The following is an 18,962-nucleotide window of genomic DNA, read 5'->3' as shown; positions in this document are numbered from 1 at the left end:
CCTGAGGAGGCAAGACAGCCGCATTATAACTGGAGTTCTTACCCGCGCTTGTCTTATTGAATTAACTTTCGTAGCTGTTGAAGCAAATGCTGATGAGACTAATCATTTGAAACATAGCATTAGGGTTCAGTGTAAACATATTAGCATAAATAAATCAAAATTTTATCACTCAAAATAGAATGGAAGTGAACAGACTCGCGATGCAACCCTGCCCAATGGCAAATGACATAAATGTCACAATCGACACTTTTCTCAACTCCTTTCTTTTTCCGCTCAACTGTCAAAACCGAGGTACGGAAATTATAAAAATTTCGTGTAATAATCTTACTAAATCCAAAAAATTGTGATCAGAAATATTACAACCAAGTGATATATTCCACAAGAATACTCTATTTTATGTGTTTTAATTATTATTTTGCTTTTTCTTCAATTTCATGCTCTGCTAACAAAACTTTGTGGCCATGAATTTAATTGGATTTGTTGCCACCGCTCCATCATACTCGTTCGACTAAATAAAAATGGACTACTTGATGTTGGTGCACAGGTTTATTAGCACATAATGGCCAAGTCTAAGAATCACACAAATCATAATCAAAACAGGAAAGCCCATCGGAATGGCATCAAGCGCCCAATCCGCAAACGCCATGAATCCACTCTGGGTGTAAGTTCAGAATGTGTACAATATTTCAATAAGCGCCTTGTTTAAATAATTTCCTTGCTAATTTACAGATGGACGTTAAATTCCTAATAAACCAGCGTTATGCGCGCAAAGGTAATCTGTCTCGTGCCGAAGCCAACAAACGCTACGAAGAGCGCGTGGCAGCCCAAGCTGGCAAACCAAAACCCATTAAGCTATAAATGTCGCAAATTCTCAAGTGTTGGGAAATTTAGGTATACAATGGGTTTAAAAACGGGTGAAAATAAACTTTTTTCTAAATATTTGGTGGTTTATTCTTTGTACAAAAATATTCAGTAGTAAACACTTAGTACTTTGTGGAATGGTATGTGTTCTAACTCGTCTGCATGTTTGCGCCGATAGTCCCACAAGAAGTGATCAATTAATATGGAGTTAATGTACTCCTTATTAAGTTCAATTTCCTTGCGATGCAACTTTTTCAAAATTTCGCCTTTTACTTGCTCAACAATGTAGATGGAGGCCCCGCGAATCTCCACCTCGCGGGGGTCACCATTCTCTAGAATTGTGTCTTTGCTCAACAGGTCAAGCAGCTCTGGTTTGTATTCCAAGCTACCAAAATGTATAAGCACCTGCGGTACACGATAATCTGCAAACATGGTTATTTTTTCAAGGTCATTAAAAGCTCCTAGTTCCTTGCCGTGAAAGCAGGACCATATATCTCCAATTAATATTTGCGCACGCTTGTACAATGAGACCCGCTTTCCCTCATAATCAGCCTCGTCGCGAAAGCATGGAAATTCAGTGACTATAAGCTCTAATAAACGAGCGGCAGAATTTTTCGCTGCGCGTACCACATTCTCAAACTTGCCTTGCCAATTTTCCATCAAACGCTTGCCGACTTCTTGCAAGCAAACGATGCGTTTTTCAAAAAGCGGGACTGTGGTTTGGCCATCATCTGAACGGAAAACGTGACGCAATGTTTCAGAGTCAATTTTTGAATAGAACGCAGAGTTGGTGATGTCTATGCCCTCAGCTATAGCGCGATTTATAGCAGCACAGAGGGCAAAGTAGCCGGTATAACCGTTTACCTTGTATTTAGTGTAATCAGCTGTGGAACAAACGCAAGATTTCAACATGCATAAATCAATTTCAGCGAAAACTTGTTTATCACTTACTGGGCGTCCAGAAACAGAAGTTTAGGGTGTCAACTACAAAGATCCATTCTGCGGCATGGGGATCGTTAGCTTTTGGATGAATATCATTTTGGGAGAAATTTTTCGGATCAAGTTCCCCCGACTGGATGCGACAAATAACTTCCTTTGCAAGTTTGTCGATTCCGTCCGGCTGTACGGTCAAGTATTTTGCGTTTTTGACGATATATTCGCCAGATTCGCGTGGATTTAGTGTCATTACTTATGTATGTATCTATTTGCACTACTTCACAACTTTTAATTTGAATGCAGCAATAAACTGCGATAACTTCTTCTAAGAGTGAGTTCAAACCCAAGATGCATTTACTGTACTTACCAGCTGCATGATTAATAAATTGTTTGTTTTTTATTGTTCAATTTTTTTAAACCGCATACGTTTTTTTTTGTTGTGAAAAATTAAAACAAAACAAACGATAGGAGCGAACATGTAGATTTGTTTTAAGGCCCTGCCACACGCTCAGTATTTATAGACGTGATCGAAGTATCGCAATATTTATTGACGGTGTAGCATGCCATCCATTTGAGAAGACAGTAACTAGTCGTCTCCACAGGATAAAATTTATTGCTGTCCAGCTAGTATTTTGTAGCTTGATATAAGTTATATCAGTGGCAATATTTGAGTGGGCTTTTTATATTTTGATATAAGCATTTGTAAGATGGCTTCTAAAAGGTATTTTGCCCGGATTTAATCGCTTAAAAATTTGGAAATTGACTATTTTACATCCAAGTACATAATAACAAATATCTTAATAGAAAACAGCTCAATTTTTGCTTTTATATTAAAATATCAATAATGTTGCCGCCGCGAATTCTTCATGCATATGCAATGAAGCTGTCAAACCAAAGAAGGTAAATCTTTATTTCTATCATCGATCACTCTGTCTTCAACATCCTTTGTCGCCGCGAAATCAAGTTTGCGGCGAATTCATTTACGAAACTTGATGTCAAAACGGACACGAATTCCTCTTGATTCGCTGATTTCACGGCGAATTTGTATCGTTTGTCAAAATCACGTGTTTGTTGCAATTTGGCTTTGTACTGATTGTCAAGGAGCGTATAATTTGTTATAATTTTTGTTTTTGTTCTGTTAACACCACCTTGTATAAATTCGCCTTGCAAACCTTCTAGACTCACTCGCCACACTTCAGCGAGTTGTCCCTTCTTATAGATTTACGTTCTTTGGTAAGGAGTGGTGGGAAGCGCTCCCTTCCTGCAATCAACAACTTATGTTTTGCCAAAGAAGGTAAATTTATAAGGACAACACGTTACATAGATTTACGTTCTTTGGTTTTGCTAAAATAATTACCAATCTGTTTTCGGTACATTTATTTGTATTTGAGTATACAAGTTTTTCACTGGCTAGGTACAATCAGCACATTTTGATTTCCATCCCTGATGACAGCAGAGTAAATTTCGACCAGTTGCCAACACTCGCTTGTGTCTTGAAAAAAAAGAGCAAAAATTGGAATTGTTTGCGCTGTGTAATTACACATTTGCAATAAGTAATTTTAATTAATTTGCTAGTAATTATTTACAAAATTGAATTGCTTGGGTGGTAGGTACATAAATGTCATGATATATAAATGCAATCGAGGAGGATTATACCAAAAATTGCAAGGAAACCAGACGCATGAACTTGCGATTGTCAAAATTTTACATCCATAAATTTTTCCTCGGTTATACAAATGTGAAGGACTGTGCAGAAAAGATAGACCATGAAGTGATAAAATAAGTATTCCATTATTCAGATAAAATACATAAAAAAGTGCAAAAATTACAGAATTCAAGGACCATATAATTATGAAGTGAAGTTAATCTAATTCTCAAAATATTTAAATGTACATATCTTTCTATCGACGTCGTGCAAAGGAGCTACTAAAGTGAAAATAATAAATTGTAATCATAAATTGTCTAGAATGTAAATATAAAGCGATTGAATGTTCAAACAAAATTTGATTCCACCAATAGTTTAGCAAATTTTATTGTAAAGTGTGCACGAAGTACTCATTCAGCGTGCTGTGGTAGTAGGGAGACGTGCGTTTTCATGATTGTTGCAATTTCGGCATTTTAAGGTTGCTTTACGCAAAGTAGCAGCCAATTCATCGCATCAACACCTCGCTGCATCGGCGATCATCGAGAAGAGCCGTGGGAATAGTCGTGGTCATCAACGCACACCATCATCGTTTTCAATTATCTCTGCATTTTTTGTCTTATTCAAATTGCTGGTTTTGTTTTGGCACGGTGCACAGCGCACAGTGCTGCGAAGTGACTGCGTGAAACGGAGTATTCCTTTGCTGAAGTCCAAATTTGTATGACTGGCGCTGTCAAAGGTATGTAAGTGTCCAAATTTTTAAATGCCTATACACACATACTAGTTGCGTTCCAGCAGCAGTACGAATAGCAGGTTTTGCAGGATTTACAGGAACAGCTGTTTTCGCCATTTATAAATCTTATGTAAGGTGTCGTGCGGGAACAGCTTCCTGTAAATTCCTGCTTTCGTAATATTTTTCGAGCTAAATGTTTTTTGGTATTTTTATATATAAAACGCTGTAACCAAAATCACAGTTTCAAACTTAATACAAAATTTAGAAAAATTCAACAAATTTTCATCAAAGTTTCAACGTTTTATTCAGAATTCTTAGAAAATTTTTTGGTATGCAGTTTTATAGCCGTCCATACAATTTTAGTCCAATGAAGTGCAAGTTTCAAGCGGCTAAAAATCGCTTTGATTTTTGCGAATTTGTTTTCGTGACGAATTGTTGCACTTTTTTCATATAAGTATGAGTTTCTAATGAAATAAAACGCGGGAGACCGTTAGCAACAAAATATCGAAAAAGGAGCCTCCGAAAAAATCTCAAAAACGCGATTTTTTAGCCGTTTGAAACTTGCACTTCATTCGACTAGAATTGTATGGGCTATAAAACTGCATATCCAAAAATTTTCTAAAAATTGAGAATAAAAAGTTGAAGTTTTGATGAAAATTTGTTGAATTTACCTAAATTTTGTATAAAGTTAAACTGTGATTTACACGGTTTTGGTTAAAGCTTAGACGTTATTTTTATATAAAAAAATAAAAAATAAAAATAGCTGCAAAAATATTACGAATATTAAAAAAAAATACGTGGTCATTTGTTTATAAAAACGTACGATTTTTTCAGCATTCACAAACAAAAATTTTAATGGCATTGTGCAGGAAATTGAACATTTGTAGAGACAATCATAAGTAAACGATAAACCATATGAATGTTTATGTACACGATTAAATATCTTGTTTTACTAAAAGTACAATGCGGCCATATGCGGACGTTTGTTAGCAATAAAAAAAATATGGTGACATTATAGCTTTTCGGGGTGCTAATTGGATGGTCACAAAATACAGAAGAGAATGAACGCCTCTGAACTCATGACTACCAGCTAGCACATAAGTACATACATACATACTTATCACCGCTTTGTAAAAGATGCGGTTGTCTATTCAGTTTTGCAGTTACAAACGATTTCGCGATAAAACACTAACGACTTAAAGAATTGAATTTCTTAATATTTTGTTGATTTTATTTGTAAACTTAAAAGAATTATACAAACGAGGTTTTGGGTAAAGGTGAGTGAGCGCTTGGGTGTGATATTAACTGATCAATGTCGAACAAATGTCTTAAATCCTGCGATATTTTTGTATATTATTATTGATGCAGCACATACGTTTGTACAGTGGTTTTCAAAATAATAGCAGTAAAATTCTAAAAATAGGATTAAAAAATTTAAATGCAGTTTTATAGAATTTTTATATTTTTTGCACACAGTTAGAAATAAAATCTTAAATAGTTTTTGTTAGATAATGAGCTATAATTACATATAACTATAAAAAATAAAAAAAAATATTATAAACAGAAGACCAACAGGCAAAATTTGTAAAATGCGCGATTTATTCACATGGAATTGGCCATATAAGGCTAAATGTTTGACCAGCGACTGATTAGTACTACCGAAAAAATAAAGTCGATTGTTGGCAAATCTGTTTATAACTTTCTAATGGCTTGGCGAATATTTTAATTCGTCTTGTCTTTGAAAACCTTTTAAAATAACTAAGTTCAAACAACCGCTCTTTAATTCTGCGTTTTCTTATCCAATAAATACACAATTTTCGATTACCTTATCTGTCTTCTTTCGGACAGTTTCGACGCTGGTATTGTCAACTTGTCAACAAACATCATATAAATCCCCTTTTTAAACTTTTAACAAACATTATAAAAATTCGGCAAATTTTCACCAAATTTTCAAACTTTGTATTCAGAATTTTTAGAAAAATTTTTCGTATGCACTTTTTTAGCCCATTTAATTTTAGTTTAACAAAGTGTGCGCGACATTTTTTTTTTTATGGAAGAGAATGCCTAGCATCGCTAACAAAAATTTGTGAAAAATCAACGGTATTTACCAGCCGCTTGAAACTTACACTTTATTATACTAAAATTGAATGGGCTACAAATCTACATACCAAAACTTGTTTGATGGACTTGGGCGAGCCTAAAATATTGACCAAAAATTGTCCTCTTTCACAGACTGTTTTGTACTATAAAAGATCTATGATTTTTTTGTTTTTTCTCTTAATAAATGAAATGAAATGAAATAATGAACCATATTTTTGCAATTACTAATCAAAATTCTAAAAAAAAAGTCAATCCATCATTGCGTACATTGCTTTCGAGCGGCTACAATTTCAAGTATGTAGTCATTATTGTGGCTTAAAACTATAAGCTTCGGTCTGTCTAATAGCAAACAACATAACGATTGATAGGCCTTTCTCGTGCTACGCTCAATTTGGCTACGATAAGATTTCTGTGCACCAATTTCATTATCGCAAGTGTTCAAGGCGAGTACAGTATCCTTCCAAATAATCCGTAACGGAACTGTATATTAAAAGCACTTGACAGCATAAATAGAAACGTTTAAGTAAATTTAATGCAATATTATTTCTTTCTGAAAACACCGCATAATATCCAATATACACCACTGCTCTGGACGTTAATGTCAATCGTTTGTGTAAATTAATCGAAATCAATACATTCGTAAAGTACACTGGCGAACAAAAGTGGATAATAGTGTTTTGTTTTTAATATATTTAAAATGTTTTTCCAGCTAAATTTTTGTTTTATTATTTATTGATTTGGTTTAGATCCGGTCATTGGATCATGAAGAAATTATCAGTATTCTTAAATTTTTATATGAGAATTGAAGTCGGTTTTGGTTTTTGCTTAAAATGACTTGTTTTCATATAAATAGGTAAATTTAGGAAAACTGGCGTAGATTTTTTTCTTCTCAAACGGCCTTGAGCATTTTTTTCCATTTTCATATATATATATATATATATATATATATATATATATTTTTTTTTTTTTGTAATTTAAAGTTACTATATATATATTTATATGGAAAAAATTCAAAACGCCGTAAAAAAAATTAAAAATCAATGCGATTTGCCAGCCGCTCAAAACTTGCACTTATTTTACTAAACTTCTATAAGCCTTGTAACTGCATACAGGCCTGCCACTTTGGTAAATTGTTACCAAATTGAGTAGAAAAAATTTGGGTTGGTAAAAAGGTGAATTTTTTCTCATTTTGGTAGATTTTTGTTGAATTATTTTGTTTGTAACACAAATAAAACTTTTTGTACCCGCTTTATTTTTATAGTTATCTTTATATTACAAATTTCTTTCCAAACTTTCCAAAAGTGTAGTCCACTTTATCGCATTAATTTTCGAACGCTTTAATGCACACTTTTTATACACATACTTTTAAATGAAAATATATCGATAAAAGGTGAACATAACGTGCTCCATTCAAAACTCATTTTACTAAAATCCCGGGAAGGTCTTGATTGCCTAAATATTTTAAATTATTATTTAAATAAAAAGAAAAAAATTGACAGGTATGTATGTACTTACGCACTATTATTGTTCACAAAAAATAAAATTTAACTCAACGCTCAGAAATTTAACGAAAATTTTTGGAAGCGCAAACAATATTCTTATGAAAAAAAAAATACCAAAAATGTTTTAATTGAAGAAATTGTGAATATTAAAAAGAAAATACCAATCGTTTTGTCTATAATACTTCAGTTGAAATTTTTATTTAAATGATGCAGTTTCGTTGCTGGCCTTTAGTTTCATCACTTTCGCTTTGGTTGAATGAAACTGAGAATATGCCATTAATATGATCTCAAATACCGTATAATAAGTTAGATGAAAAGCTCCTTAAAAAGCAATTTTCGTTTTTATTGAAATAACAAAACTATAGTTTTTATTAAAATAGCTAAAAAAAATGTTGTTTTATTTAAAAAGAGTTATTGATAAATATTTTTTAGGTTTGGAAAATGCTTTTTCAAGTGGATGGAAAGTATTTGTTTCGTAAGTGGCAACCCTGACTGCATACCCAAAAATTTTATAAAAATTCTCATTACAAAGTTTAAAATTTAGATAAAAATTCCCCAATTTTTTTTTTTTAATTTTGAAAGTCTGATTTATATGGTTTTTGGTAAAGCATGAACCAAATTTTAATAAAAAAATAACAAAAAAAATGTTTGCTTGAAAACATTATAAATATTAAAACCAAAACACCATTCATTCACATTTGAGCGCCCAGTGTATGTTCATTAGGGTGGTCCAAAAATGCATGTGAAAAAGTAAAGTCGGAATTTTTATGCTCTCACCCTCTATACCGAAAAAAGTATACCCTTATTTTTTTATTTTGAAATTAAAAAAATATTTAGAGCTCGCTCAAAGCGCCCAAAGTTTTCCATGAAATGTTATAGAATAGTTAAAAATCAATATTTTTCTAAAATCATTTTATCTGTAGGAGATGCCCAATAATAATACCCAATCGTTTATTTAACCATTGTTTCTTCTCAACTATAATTTATAGGTCCGCCAAAAATCCGCAAAAACCCCGAAAAATGCTATGGGACGACAAATAAAAAATTGTTATCACTAAAAAATGGTTAAATAAACAATTGGGTATTATTAGTGAAAGTATTCCGAAGAGAACCAGAGTTTTCCGATCGAAAAATATTGATTTTCAAGAATTCTATACCATTTCTACGAAACATTTTTTTTCCCCATATAAATAAATATTTTTTGATTTCAAAATAAAAAAATGGAGGTACACTTTTTTCGATATAGAGCTATCCTAGTGGGTGAGAGCATTACAATTCCGACTCTGCTGTTTTTGGACCACCCTAATGTTCATACATCCATACATACATATGTCTTTCATCTACCACAAGAAATATCTAACGAGGCAATAATTTGTAATGTAAACATAATTTAAAATTAATATGTTTCATATGTAGGTCTAACTACTTCATGGTTGTTTAGCGTAAATTAATCACTTAAAGGAAATATGCGAATTGGAAAATGATTAACTTGTATGTACATAAATAGGCACATCCATACAAATCTAGATGTACTTGTATATATGTATGTATGCATGCATGCATGGTGTGACTAATTTGATTAGAAATCACTTCAGCAAGCAATTCCTTCTCGGCTGCTGTCGCAGAGAATACCCGAAGAGCCGCTTGTTGGAAGCAAAGCCACCTTCTAGGTACGTCAGAAAGCATATCTAAGACAGGGAATGAACGACATTCAAGGAGAGACCAATCACACGTCCCACGAGAGTCGGGTCTTGTTCACAGGACACCCCATATAACCTATATACATACATAGTTAGACCTTTTCAAAGCATCCCACATGATACCTACCACCGTTTCACTTGACCTCTCAAATCCTCTCAACTAATACCCCTTTGTTTTTGTCCCGACTGCGTCGAAACAGCACTTGACTATCCGAGGTAGTTAGTATTTACAAACATATGAACACATGCATACGAATATGATTAGAAAGTTATAAAAGTCGCCAATATAACCTTAATCTTATCTTAAAAATATGAGTGATTGTCTTATAGACACTTGTTTTTTTTTGCAGTTAGTTGACATAGGGAATAATTTAACAATAAACTTCCACCCACGACGTAACATGTCAGACTCATCAAATGGCGGAGTAGAGAAAACATATAAAGTACTTATATAAGGTATATTCGGCCTTAAACTTTAAAATGTGTGAAATTTTTCCCAGTACAAGTAATTTTTAAACAAAAAACACAACCGACTTCAATTCTCATATAAAAATTTAGTAATACCGTTAATTTTTGCATGATCCAAAGATCGGATCTAAACCAAATCAGTATGGGACCACCTGTGAGAATTTTTGAAATCGGTCTCCTTTTTTTGAAGTCAGTTAAAAATAAACCAGTTTTAAACTCTATCATAGTTCGTAATGGGAAACCCTTTAAAGGCCTGTATGAAGCTCTCAATAAAAGCAAAAACTCCATATAAAATGACGTACAAGAAATGGCTAAGAAATTTTCTTGAGTCAAATTTCCTTAAGGCAGTACGCAGTTCTAAAAGGAATTTACTACGCTTTCCACTACGGTTTTCTAAAGTTTTTTGTGAAAAAAGAGCACAAGGCAACCCAGGTTTGCAACAAGAAATATATGCCCGTTCCATTATTTCTTGAGGAAAGAGTGAGCCAACAGGCTGTGAGGTATCAAAAATGTCATAATTCCTTGGACACACACGCGAAATAATGGCAATTTTCCGTTGACCGTTTTCTTGAGAGCTGCATACAGGGTTTAAATCAAGCTCAGTGGTCAAATAAAGCAACACTCAACCACAACCAAAATTTACAAATTTTGATAAATACTTAGATAGGAGCCTTAATAAAAGATTCAAATAAAAAACTTAAGAAGACACTCGCAGCACGGTACCGCCAGGTGTCAGGCATCACACTCGGGCGAAAAGAAACGTTTACATATATGCAATAAGGCATTAGAACGGCATTTGTCACAGAGCGCTGGTTAAGGTCGCTACTGAGTCGGCAAGCGGTCTTCAAATGAGAACATTTATTATTTGCTTATCAAGTTTATCAAAATCTCATATTCACTATAGTGTTTATTGCCTGAGCTCGTGTTCGCTGTTCTATGTGTAAATACCTACATACATACATACATATGCCGTATCAAAACAGTAAATAGTAATAAAAAGTATGCGTAAATAGTGTCGGCAGAATCGGGTGTTTGCCATCAACGCGCGTCTTCCACTTCAATCTCGAAACGAATAAGGTAACGAATGCGGGCAACTGCGAGCGAAAGAAAACGATATTCGACAACTAATAAATATACTTTAAACACTATGGAAGATCAGTTGTCTGTCTTCACTGTCTCTTATTTCATGGACACCCTTTATCAGTCAACTTCTTTGACCGACTGGAAAGAGGTGAGTTTGGGTGAGGCGCAAATCGAAATGCGCAGAGATTGATCGAAAAGAAAAAGTAGTATTTTTGGTGGTGCTGAAGGGGCTCGAATCGTGGCATCCGTTCACGGATCGAAAACCATACGAAAGAAAATTACGTGATACCGTCAGTCGTATAAGCTGAATGGTGTCTCCACGTGACAAATAATAAATACGATATCGTATGTGACGATTCGAGTCCAGATCTATATCAGGATCATATCGTTGTCGTTGTATTTGTGATTGCGTTTTCCCACAAAATATATAGTTTATTTAAAAAAATTGTCGATATCTTAATAAATAGAATATCATCGCGAACGGGTTTTTTGTGTTAAACATTGTGCGCAATTATTTTTGTCATTTTCCATTTTTGACTCAAGTAAGTACTAAATATTCATGTACATGTACATTAAAGTGGTCCAAAAATGTATGTAAAAAAATAAGGTCGCATTTTTAATGCCGCCAGCCCCTAGGATTGTTCTATACCAAAAAAAATATACCCCTATTTTTTATTTTGAAAAAAAAAAAAATTAGGGAGTGCTCAAAGCGCTCAAAGTTTTCAATGTATTTTATATGGGGGAAAAACAACGTTTCGTAGAAATAGTGTAGAATTCTGGTAAATCAATATTTTTCCATGGGAAAACTTTGCTTATCTTCAGAAGATTCCGGGTAATAATACCCAATTGCTCCTTTAACAATTTTTTCATGGTAACTATATCTTATAGGTCCTAGAGAATGCAATGGGGGGACCAATAAAAAATCTTTAATCATAAAAAATGGTTAAATAAACAGTTGGATATTAATATTTTAAGTCTCCTGAAGAGAACCACAGTTTTACGATTGAAAAATATTGATTTTCAAGAGTTTATACCATTTTGACGTAAATTAGTTTTCTTCCCCATACAAAATACATGGAAAACTTTGAGCGCTGTGAGCACTCCCTAAATATTTTTTGATTTCAAAATAAAAATTAGGGGTATATTTATTTTCGGTTCAGAACAATCCTAGGGGGTGGCGGCATTAAAATTCCGACTTTATTATTTTGGACCACTCTAATGTACATACATAAATACATACGCCATTTTATGCTCTATTTTTGGCATTTCTGCGCTATTCTGGATGCTTTCTTCGATTTAAAAATAATTAGCATGAAGTAAAAATATCTATAATTTCTGAGTAAACGTCACCAGACCAGAAGTCTAACATAATTTTCGATAAAACTGCTTGAAACCGTATATTTAACCATAGCTGGTGTTAAGAGGGCAATTTCGAATTCAGTCGTATTTTTTTCTGTACTTTTCCTTCTAGTACAGTTTAGAAATAAAAGAGATTGATGATTTGTATTTTGACGTTTTGGAATGCACAACCAAAAACATTATCAAACTTATACTTTAATATACAGTGGCGCCCACCTAAAAAGCACACTTCTAGTCTTTACCATATTCACAATATTTTACTTAATAATTTTTTTTCGCAAATTTTTTATAAAAATATAGTAGAATCTATAACATAACCCATATAAGTCAAAGTTTAAAACTTTGTGTACAGTTCAGGAAAATTTAACGAATTTCAAAAAAAAAAAAATCATCAAAATTTTCAACTTTTTTTTTATAACTTTCAGTAACTTTTTGGGTATGCAGTTTTGTAGCCCATTGAATTTTAGTATAATAATATGCAGGCTTGAAAATTCTTTGAGAACTTTTTTTGTCGATGAAATTGCGCATTTTTGCCCCATGTACATAACGCATGAACAAAATCTATTTTTATATGGAGGAAATTACGCAACGCCCTCGACAGCCAGTTCGAAAGCGCCCTATCTTAGAATTTTTGGTTGAAGAACGCCCTATCTCACAATTCGCAAAAAAAAAAAAAAACCTATCACAACTTAAAATATATTGAAAATGTGCTGAGATAGGGCGTTTTTGAACCGAATTCCGAGATAGGGCGTTTTCGAACTGGCTGCCGAGTGAGGTCGATCCTCCCACTCAAGTGCCGCTATATCGTCAACTCCGATTTGTTGCCTTAGAAACGAGTTATGAAGTTTTAAATTTAAACAAGTTTTTTCCTGTGTTATTTATATGGAAAAAAATCGGCAAGTGTCTTCATTTTTCAATGTTCCGAATACATTTCACGGAGATTTTGAAAAACAACCAGTCCTATGCACATATCGTCGTTTAAAGCACAAAGCCGCGTATCGTCATTCTGCAAAACCGCGTAAATGACATTTTTCTTCATTTTAATCTTTATCCATTCGTCCTAAAATATACTAGCCAGAAATGCGATTGCTTTATAAAAACGACAACCATTTTGAAATCTGAGTGTTTTGACTATCTAGAAAATAATTTATGCAACCTCACATACGCGGTTTTGTACTTTAAACGACGATATATCCATAGCCGCGAACGTGGTACCATAAATTCAGAAGTAAATGCAATAAAAGGTGATATCTATCAAACAGCGGTGAAAAATTTTGTTCCACCCAATCAACTATAGCTTCCAAGTATGCACGTATGTATGTCTAAAAATGCATTTCTCATTTAAAAGAGTTTAACTTATTTGAATTCAGGCATATGTATGTCTATTATATATTTACATATTTGCATAGTACATACCTATAAATGTGTTTTCAGGTACATATTTTATATCGTTTTACTAAGAGATATAGATACTGGAGTAGTGATAACAACGGCACACAAGTGGCTGTTCATTCTACCTGTCCACACACATTTACATATTTTTCATGCACTCACACCAACATGTCTCTGTTAAATCAATTATTGCGCCTATAACTATGCAACTGAAATTTTGTTAAGCCTAAACAAAAACAAATTATTGGACATCTGTGCATATCGCACTTTTGCTGGAAGGCCGTCTTAATTAAAAAATGTATCAAAAAAAAAAACTGCAAAAATCAGCTTTAAAACATTTGCGACAATAAAGTTTGTTTTTGTTTTTTGAATTGAGATAATTCACAGTGTGTAATTGAACCGAATATTCGTTCGGATGTTCGTATATACGCATATAAAATCCGAACACTAGGATATTCTAAGTATTTTAGCGGATTCGTTAAATTGTTCTCAAATAAATAAATAAATAAAATACGTGTATAATGATAACACTGTACGGCAAAATCAACTTTTTTTCTGGGTATTGGACCAAACCATTTTTTTTTAAGAGATTGAGTCATAGGTAAAAAAGTAATTTCCCCAGCCGAGTGCTGTACAGTGAAATAGGACGACTCTTCATTTATACACAAACAGATGTTATTTTATTATACAATTTTAGATTAGAATATCCGGTTATCTATACACTCTTCGGATATCCGAATATTCGGATTTTTTATTCAGATGTGGAAATATCAGGATAGTCAAAAAATCCGAATTGTGATGTCAGCTAGTAAGAGTAACTGTGAATTCTTGTTTGTGTATGCACGAAGTTTATGCAGATGTTTTAGGCACGGTGCACATTAGGAGATACGATATGCGATACGTACGGTGACCATATTTATGGGAGGCGAATACGGGACAAAAATAATTTTGCTTATTATTCCACTAAGGCTAACAGATCTTAAAACCTTCTTAAATGATCCTAGATGTATTAACTTTGAAACAGCATCCTTGTAGTAACATCACACATTGGTAGGATAATTTTCTCGAGATTTTTACCCCACAAAATTTGTTACAAAGTACAAGTTTGAAGTAGATAGAACTTCCCGTTCATTTTTGGCAATATTTTTTGTTGACGGTACTACGCATTTTCTTTCATACAAAGGGAAGCAATTGGTGCTGCTCACTTCACTATAATCAATCTTAATGAGCTACAACACTTCAACCAAATTTTCTTCTAAAGATCCTGATTAAAAAGTTTGAAATTTTGGTGAAGCTTTGCATAATTAATTTTCAAAGAGCTTTACTTTCATAAAAAAAATAATAAACATTTAATAATAATAATAATAGATTGGCGCTTACACAAATGTTAGTGTTTGGCCGAGCTTCTCCTCCGATCTGTGGCGTGCGCCTTGATGCTGTCACACAAAGCGGAGGGACCTACAGTTTTACGCCGACTCCGAACGGCGATTGTTTTTTATGAGAAGCTGTTTTTCTTGGCAGAAATACAATCGGAGGTTTGCCATTGCCTGCCGAGGGACGACCGCTGTTAAGAAAAAACCTTTTTTCTATATTTTTAGCGATGTTGCTTTGACCAGGGTTTGAACCGAGGTGCTGCGGAGTGGAAGCGCGCACTGCTTACCACTACACCACAGCGGCCGACATTTAACATTTAATAACCAAAAGAAAAATAGTCAAACCTTGATAAAATGTAGAGTCCTAATTTTTGTTTTGGTCATTGTTTATGTTCATCAATTCGAATCACAGGCATTCAGATTAAAAAATAATAACTGATTATGGAGAAAATTACGATCACATACCAACATCATTTAAAACTGGTTCATAGGCATGCCATTTTAATGAGTTGTTAAGGCGTCGAAATAACGAGCACCGAATACGGGACAAGTATAGGACAATAAAAGAAGTACAGAAAATTGGTCGTCCCGTATAAAATAAATTAATTAACTGGCCGTAGCGATACGATACGCGATACGATATGAATGCGACATCGATATGCGCGCAGTGCACATTAGAGCGATACGATCCCGTGTCGATTCCATATGTGGTGTGATGGCAAACAGTGTCGCTCGGCCGATACGCAAGCGATTTTATGTCGCCACAGTGTCGCTGTCGTGCAAGTGTGCACAGTTTTCATCGCCTATTTTATCGCGTATCGTATAAATCTAATTTGCACCGTACCTTTAGTATTCGTGTGGCCGGCACTGCTATAAAGCTTCAGCGTACAGTTTTAAGCTGGCTCCGGACGGCGATTTTATTTTTATGACCGCTATCAGAAAAAAAAAATGTTTTTTATTGTTTTATTTTTATTTTTATTTTTTTTGTGTTGGATGGAACCGAGTTTGAACCCAGGCTCTGCGGAATGAAAGCGCGCACTGCTAAACACAACACCACAGTGCTCGCCTTTGGATATGGGAATGGCGTTCAGAATTTGGCTTTTACAGCGCATTTTTCATTACTAGAGTGATATTTGAAATTTTTTGCGACTTTTCTTTATGAAATAAGAAAAAATAATCAGTTCTCTGAATTATAAAGTTTCAACCATTCGTAATATGACTAAGTGAATAGTTATCTACTACGAATATTAACAAAAATTTATAAAATTTGTACATATGTACTTGAACTTTGCGCGTTGGCGATGGCAAATATCGCAGACGATTTAACGATAAAGCGAATTAAAATCCAGCGCGAAAATTCGACAAATCAAAAAAAAAAAATCATAAAAATTTTCAACTTTTTACTCGAAATTTTTAGAAGCCAATTAAATTTTTTTATAATGTTAGCTAATGAAAATATATTTGCATATATTAATAAATGAATAAATAATTGCATTATTCAGTGTGTATATATAAATGAATATGAGATAAATTGAAAAAAACGGCAGCCTGGAGCAAATAGTTCATTTAAAATTGCGAACTAGTTCGTTCGATCAAATCAATGACCTAATGCATTGAACTAACTAAGTAGTTTGTAAACTTCCCCACTGTACTGACTAGGCGAATTAAATTCGCTTTGATTGCTGACATCAGTCTTGCTAATGCGAAATTGGCAGTTGCAATTGTGACTTAAAAATAAAATTTTAGAAAGAGTATTCTGCACTCTAGGTAAGTTATTTCACGATTTAAAATTAAATAGTCAAAATTCCCCGCAGAAGGCAGTGATTCCCCGATTCGCCGCAATGAGACAAATTCCCCGCAAATTGGCATCGCTGATACATACATACAGTGGCGGCAGAAATAATAGACTCGCCTTACTTTGAAGAGTTTTGGCTATTCTTTCACGGTTTATTTTATGTTTAATATTTTTTTTATAAAAGCCTGGCTAGCTATACAACAAACCTCATGTAAATCCCCTTTTCAAACTTTATAGAAAAATTATAAAAAATGCCACAAATTATCACCAAATTTTTAAACTTTAGAAAAATTTTTGTAAAATAAAGTGCAAGTTTCAAGTGGCTAGAAGATGGTTTGAAAATTTGGTGAAAATTTGTCGAATTTTTATAATTTTTGTTCAAATTTTGAAAAGCGGACTTATATGATGTTTGTTGCATAGCTACCTAGGCTTTTATAAAAAAATTAAACATAAAGTAAACTAAATAAATATAGCCAAAATTCTTAAAAGTACGACGAGTCTATTACTTCTGCCGCCAGTGTATGTACGTATGTTTGTATTTGTGTATGGAAGTAGACCATTTGAAGAATTCAGTGAAGCTCGAGAGTCTTTATGAAATTCAATTGTATTCAGGCCTAAGTAAACAATATTCCAAAAATGCAACGAAAAATTCGCGCTCGACTGGGCGCTTATCTCGTTTAAATGTCTAGCATTTTGTTGACATACACATACTCATACACACTCGTATGTGTGGGTGTGTGTTACGCACACCTTATGGGTCTTCATTGCTTTCTGCGATAGAACAAAGAGCCACCTCTGGAACCTCTGCAGCCGATTTGCAAAGACACAGACATTCCTAATCACTGAATTGTACACACAAATTGGAGCGATCTCCTCTGCTGTCCGTTGTGCTAAATACTCAAAATAATTCATCACAACGCCGAGTGCTGCTGCTTCTCATCGCTCAAATATTAAATGGGGTAAACATTGTCTGTCTGTCTGTCTGTCTGTCATTGTTTTTGGGGCAAAACAAAATACACGGTGTAACTGTTGTTCGAGTTGATACGCGCCATTAGTTGATCCGCGCGCGCGCCGGTAATTAGTTAGTTTAGTTACTCGCACTGAAGCTGACTGAAATCGCGCACTTTCACCGGTGTGACGTCTCCGCTCTTCCCAGCAGGTCTCTCTGTTCTGCCGAACTTTGCTGTTATCGATTTGTTAACATTCGACGTTTGTTTGTTGTTTTTTTTTGCTTTTGTTTGTTTGTGTAGATCACAATGTGTTGATTTTTTCCAAGGATTTGTGTTTTGCTTTTACAAAATTCATGCCTGAGAAACTATAAACCTTATAATAAAACTAAATTATATGTAAGCTTCAAAAGAGTGTGTGCAGATTGTCGCAAATTAACAAATAAAAGTTACTCGTAAATTGATTGCATAAGAAATGGAAAATATGAGAAACGAGGATGAGGTCGGGGAGCAGAGCAGCGAGCAGCGGCGTCGCATTGCGCCTCGGTTATCGCAAGTGGGCCGTGCTTTCTCCGAGATGTCGCCGCTGAATCCCGCCTCCACTTCGCCTACGTGCCGTGGTGGCACCTCAGCTATCCCGGGCGCTATCGTACATTTTCGTCGGGACTCTGGCCACTATGGCAGTATCTTTCCCTTCGGCTTTCTACGTAATTCACTACAAAAGACCGGAACCTCTATACAGGTAAAACAATGTTGTTGTCCATTAGAAATACATAGCTGTTGATATGTATTGCCGCGACCGTAGCACCACTCTTTGTTTGTTCACCGGCGAAAAATGCACAATGAAAATATAGATTGTATAACATAGTACCTGAATACATACTTTCATACAGTTGTGTTCAAAAAAATAAGTACTAGGCGCACAATGATAAAAAAATATTTTTTGACATGTTCTGCTTTACAACTTGAATAGTTGTGATTAAATGTTTTATGTTAGAATATAACAAACAGGAAAGTGAAAAGGAAATAGAAACTTTTGTGCTTCATTTTGCCATTTCATGAGGTATTTAA

At 34.1% G+C, this 18,962-nt stretch overlaps 3 protein-coding genes and 1 long non-coding RNA gene across 4 annotated transcripts in view; 2 read left to right on the top strand and 2 right to left on the bottom strand.

Annotated features, from left to right (window-relative positions):
• The first annotated feature begins 211 nt into the window (after nucleotides 1-211).
• On the top strand, nucleotides 212-939 carry LOC118743449 (60S ribosomal protein L29). Its single transcript, XM_036476116.1, has 3 exons — nucleotides 212-291; nucleotides 545-661; nucleotides 730-939. Exons 2-3 carry the CDS (start codon nucleotides 560-562, stop codon nucleotides 856-858), a joined length of 231 nt encoding a protein of 76 aa, XP_036332009.1. The 5' UTR covers nucleotides 212-291; nucleotides 545-559; the 3' UTR covers nucleotides 859-939.
• Nucleotides 922-2,248, bottom strand: LOC118743448 (queuosine salvage protein). The gene is made up of 2 exons (XM_036476115.1): nucleotides 1,813-2,248; nucleotides 922-1,745 (listed from the first exon to the last, which is right to left on the bottom strand). The coding sequence occupies exons 1-2, from the start codon at nucleotides 2,045-2,047 to the stop codon at nucleotides 970-972; spliced, it is 1,011 nt and encodes a 336-aa protein (XP_036332008.1). The 5' UTR covers nucleotides 2,048-2,248; the 3' UTR covers nucleotides 922-969.
• Nucleotides 2,249-3,154: 906 nt separating this feature from the next.
• On the bottom strand, nucleotides 3,155-17,827 carry LOC118743447. Its single transcript, XR_004993467.1, has 2 exons — nucleotides 17,695-17,827; nucleotides 3,155-3,289 (listed from the first exon to the last, which is right to left on the bottom strand). It is a non-coding gene; the product is annotated as an uncharacterized LOC118743447 (long non-coding RNA).
• A 70-nt stretch (nucleotides 17,828-17,897) lies between these two features.
• The window catches only part of LOC118743987 (kinase D-interacting substrate of 220 kDa-like), a gene marked incomplete at its 3' end in the record, with an annotated part of 16,383 nt that continues 15,318 nt past the window's right edge, over nucleotides 17,898-18,962 (top strand). Inside the window, exon 1 of the mRNA XM_036476751.1 lies at nucleotides 17,898-18,633. Within this exon, the coding sequence (XP_036332644.1) occupies nucleotides 18,367-18,633 (267 nt within the window). The remainder of the gene's footprint in view (nucleotides 18,634-18,962) is intronic.

This window comes from Rhagoletis pomonella, unplaced genomic scaffold (genome assembly GCF_013731165.1).
Source record: "Rhagoletis pomonella isolate Grant_MI unplaced genomic scaffold, Rhpom_1.0 Rhpom_scaffold_00007, whole genome shotgun sequence".
Taxonomy (NCBI): domain Eukaryota; kingdom Metazoa; phylum Arthropoda; class Insecta; order Diptera; family Tephritidae; genus Rhagoletis; species Rhagoletis pomonella.
Note: the sequence above shows the minus strand (reverse complement) of the source record. Positions and strands in the feature narration are given on the sequence as shown.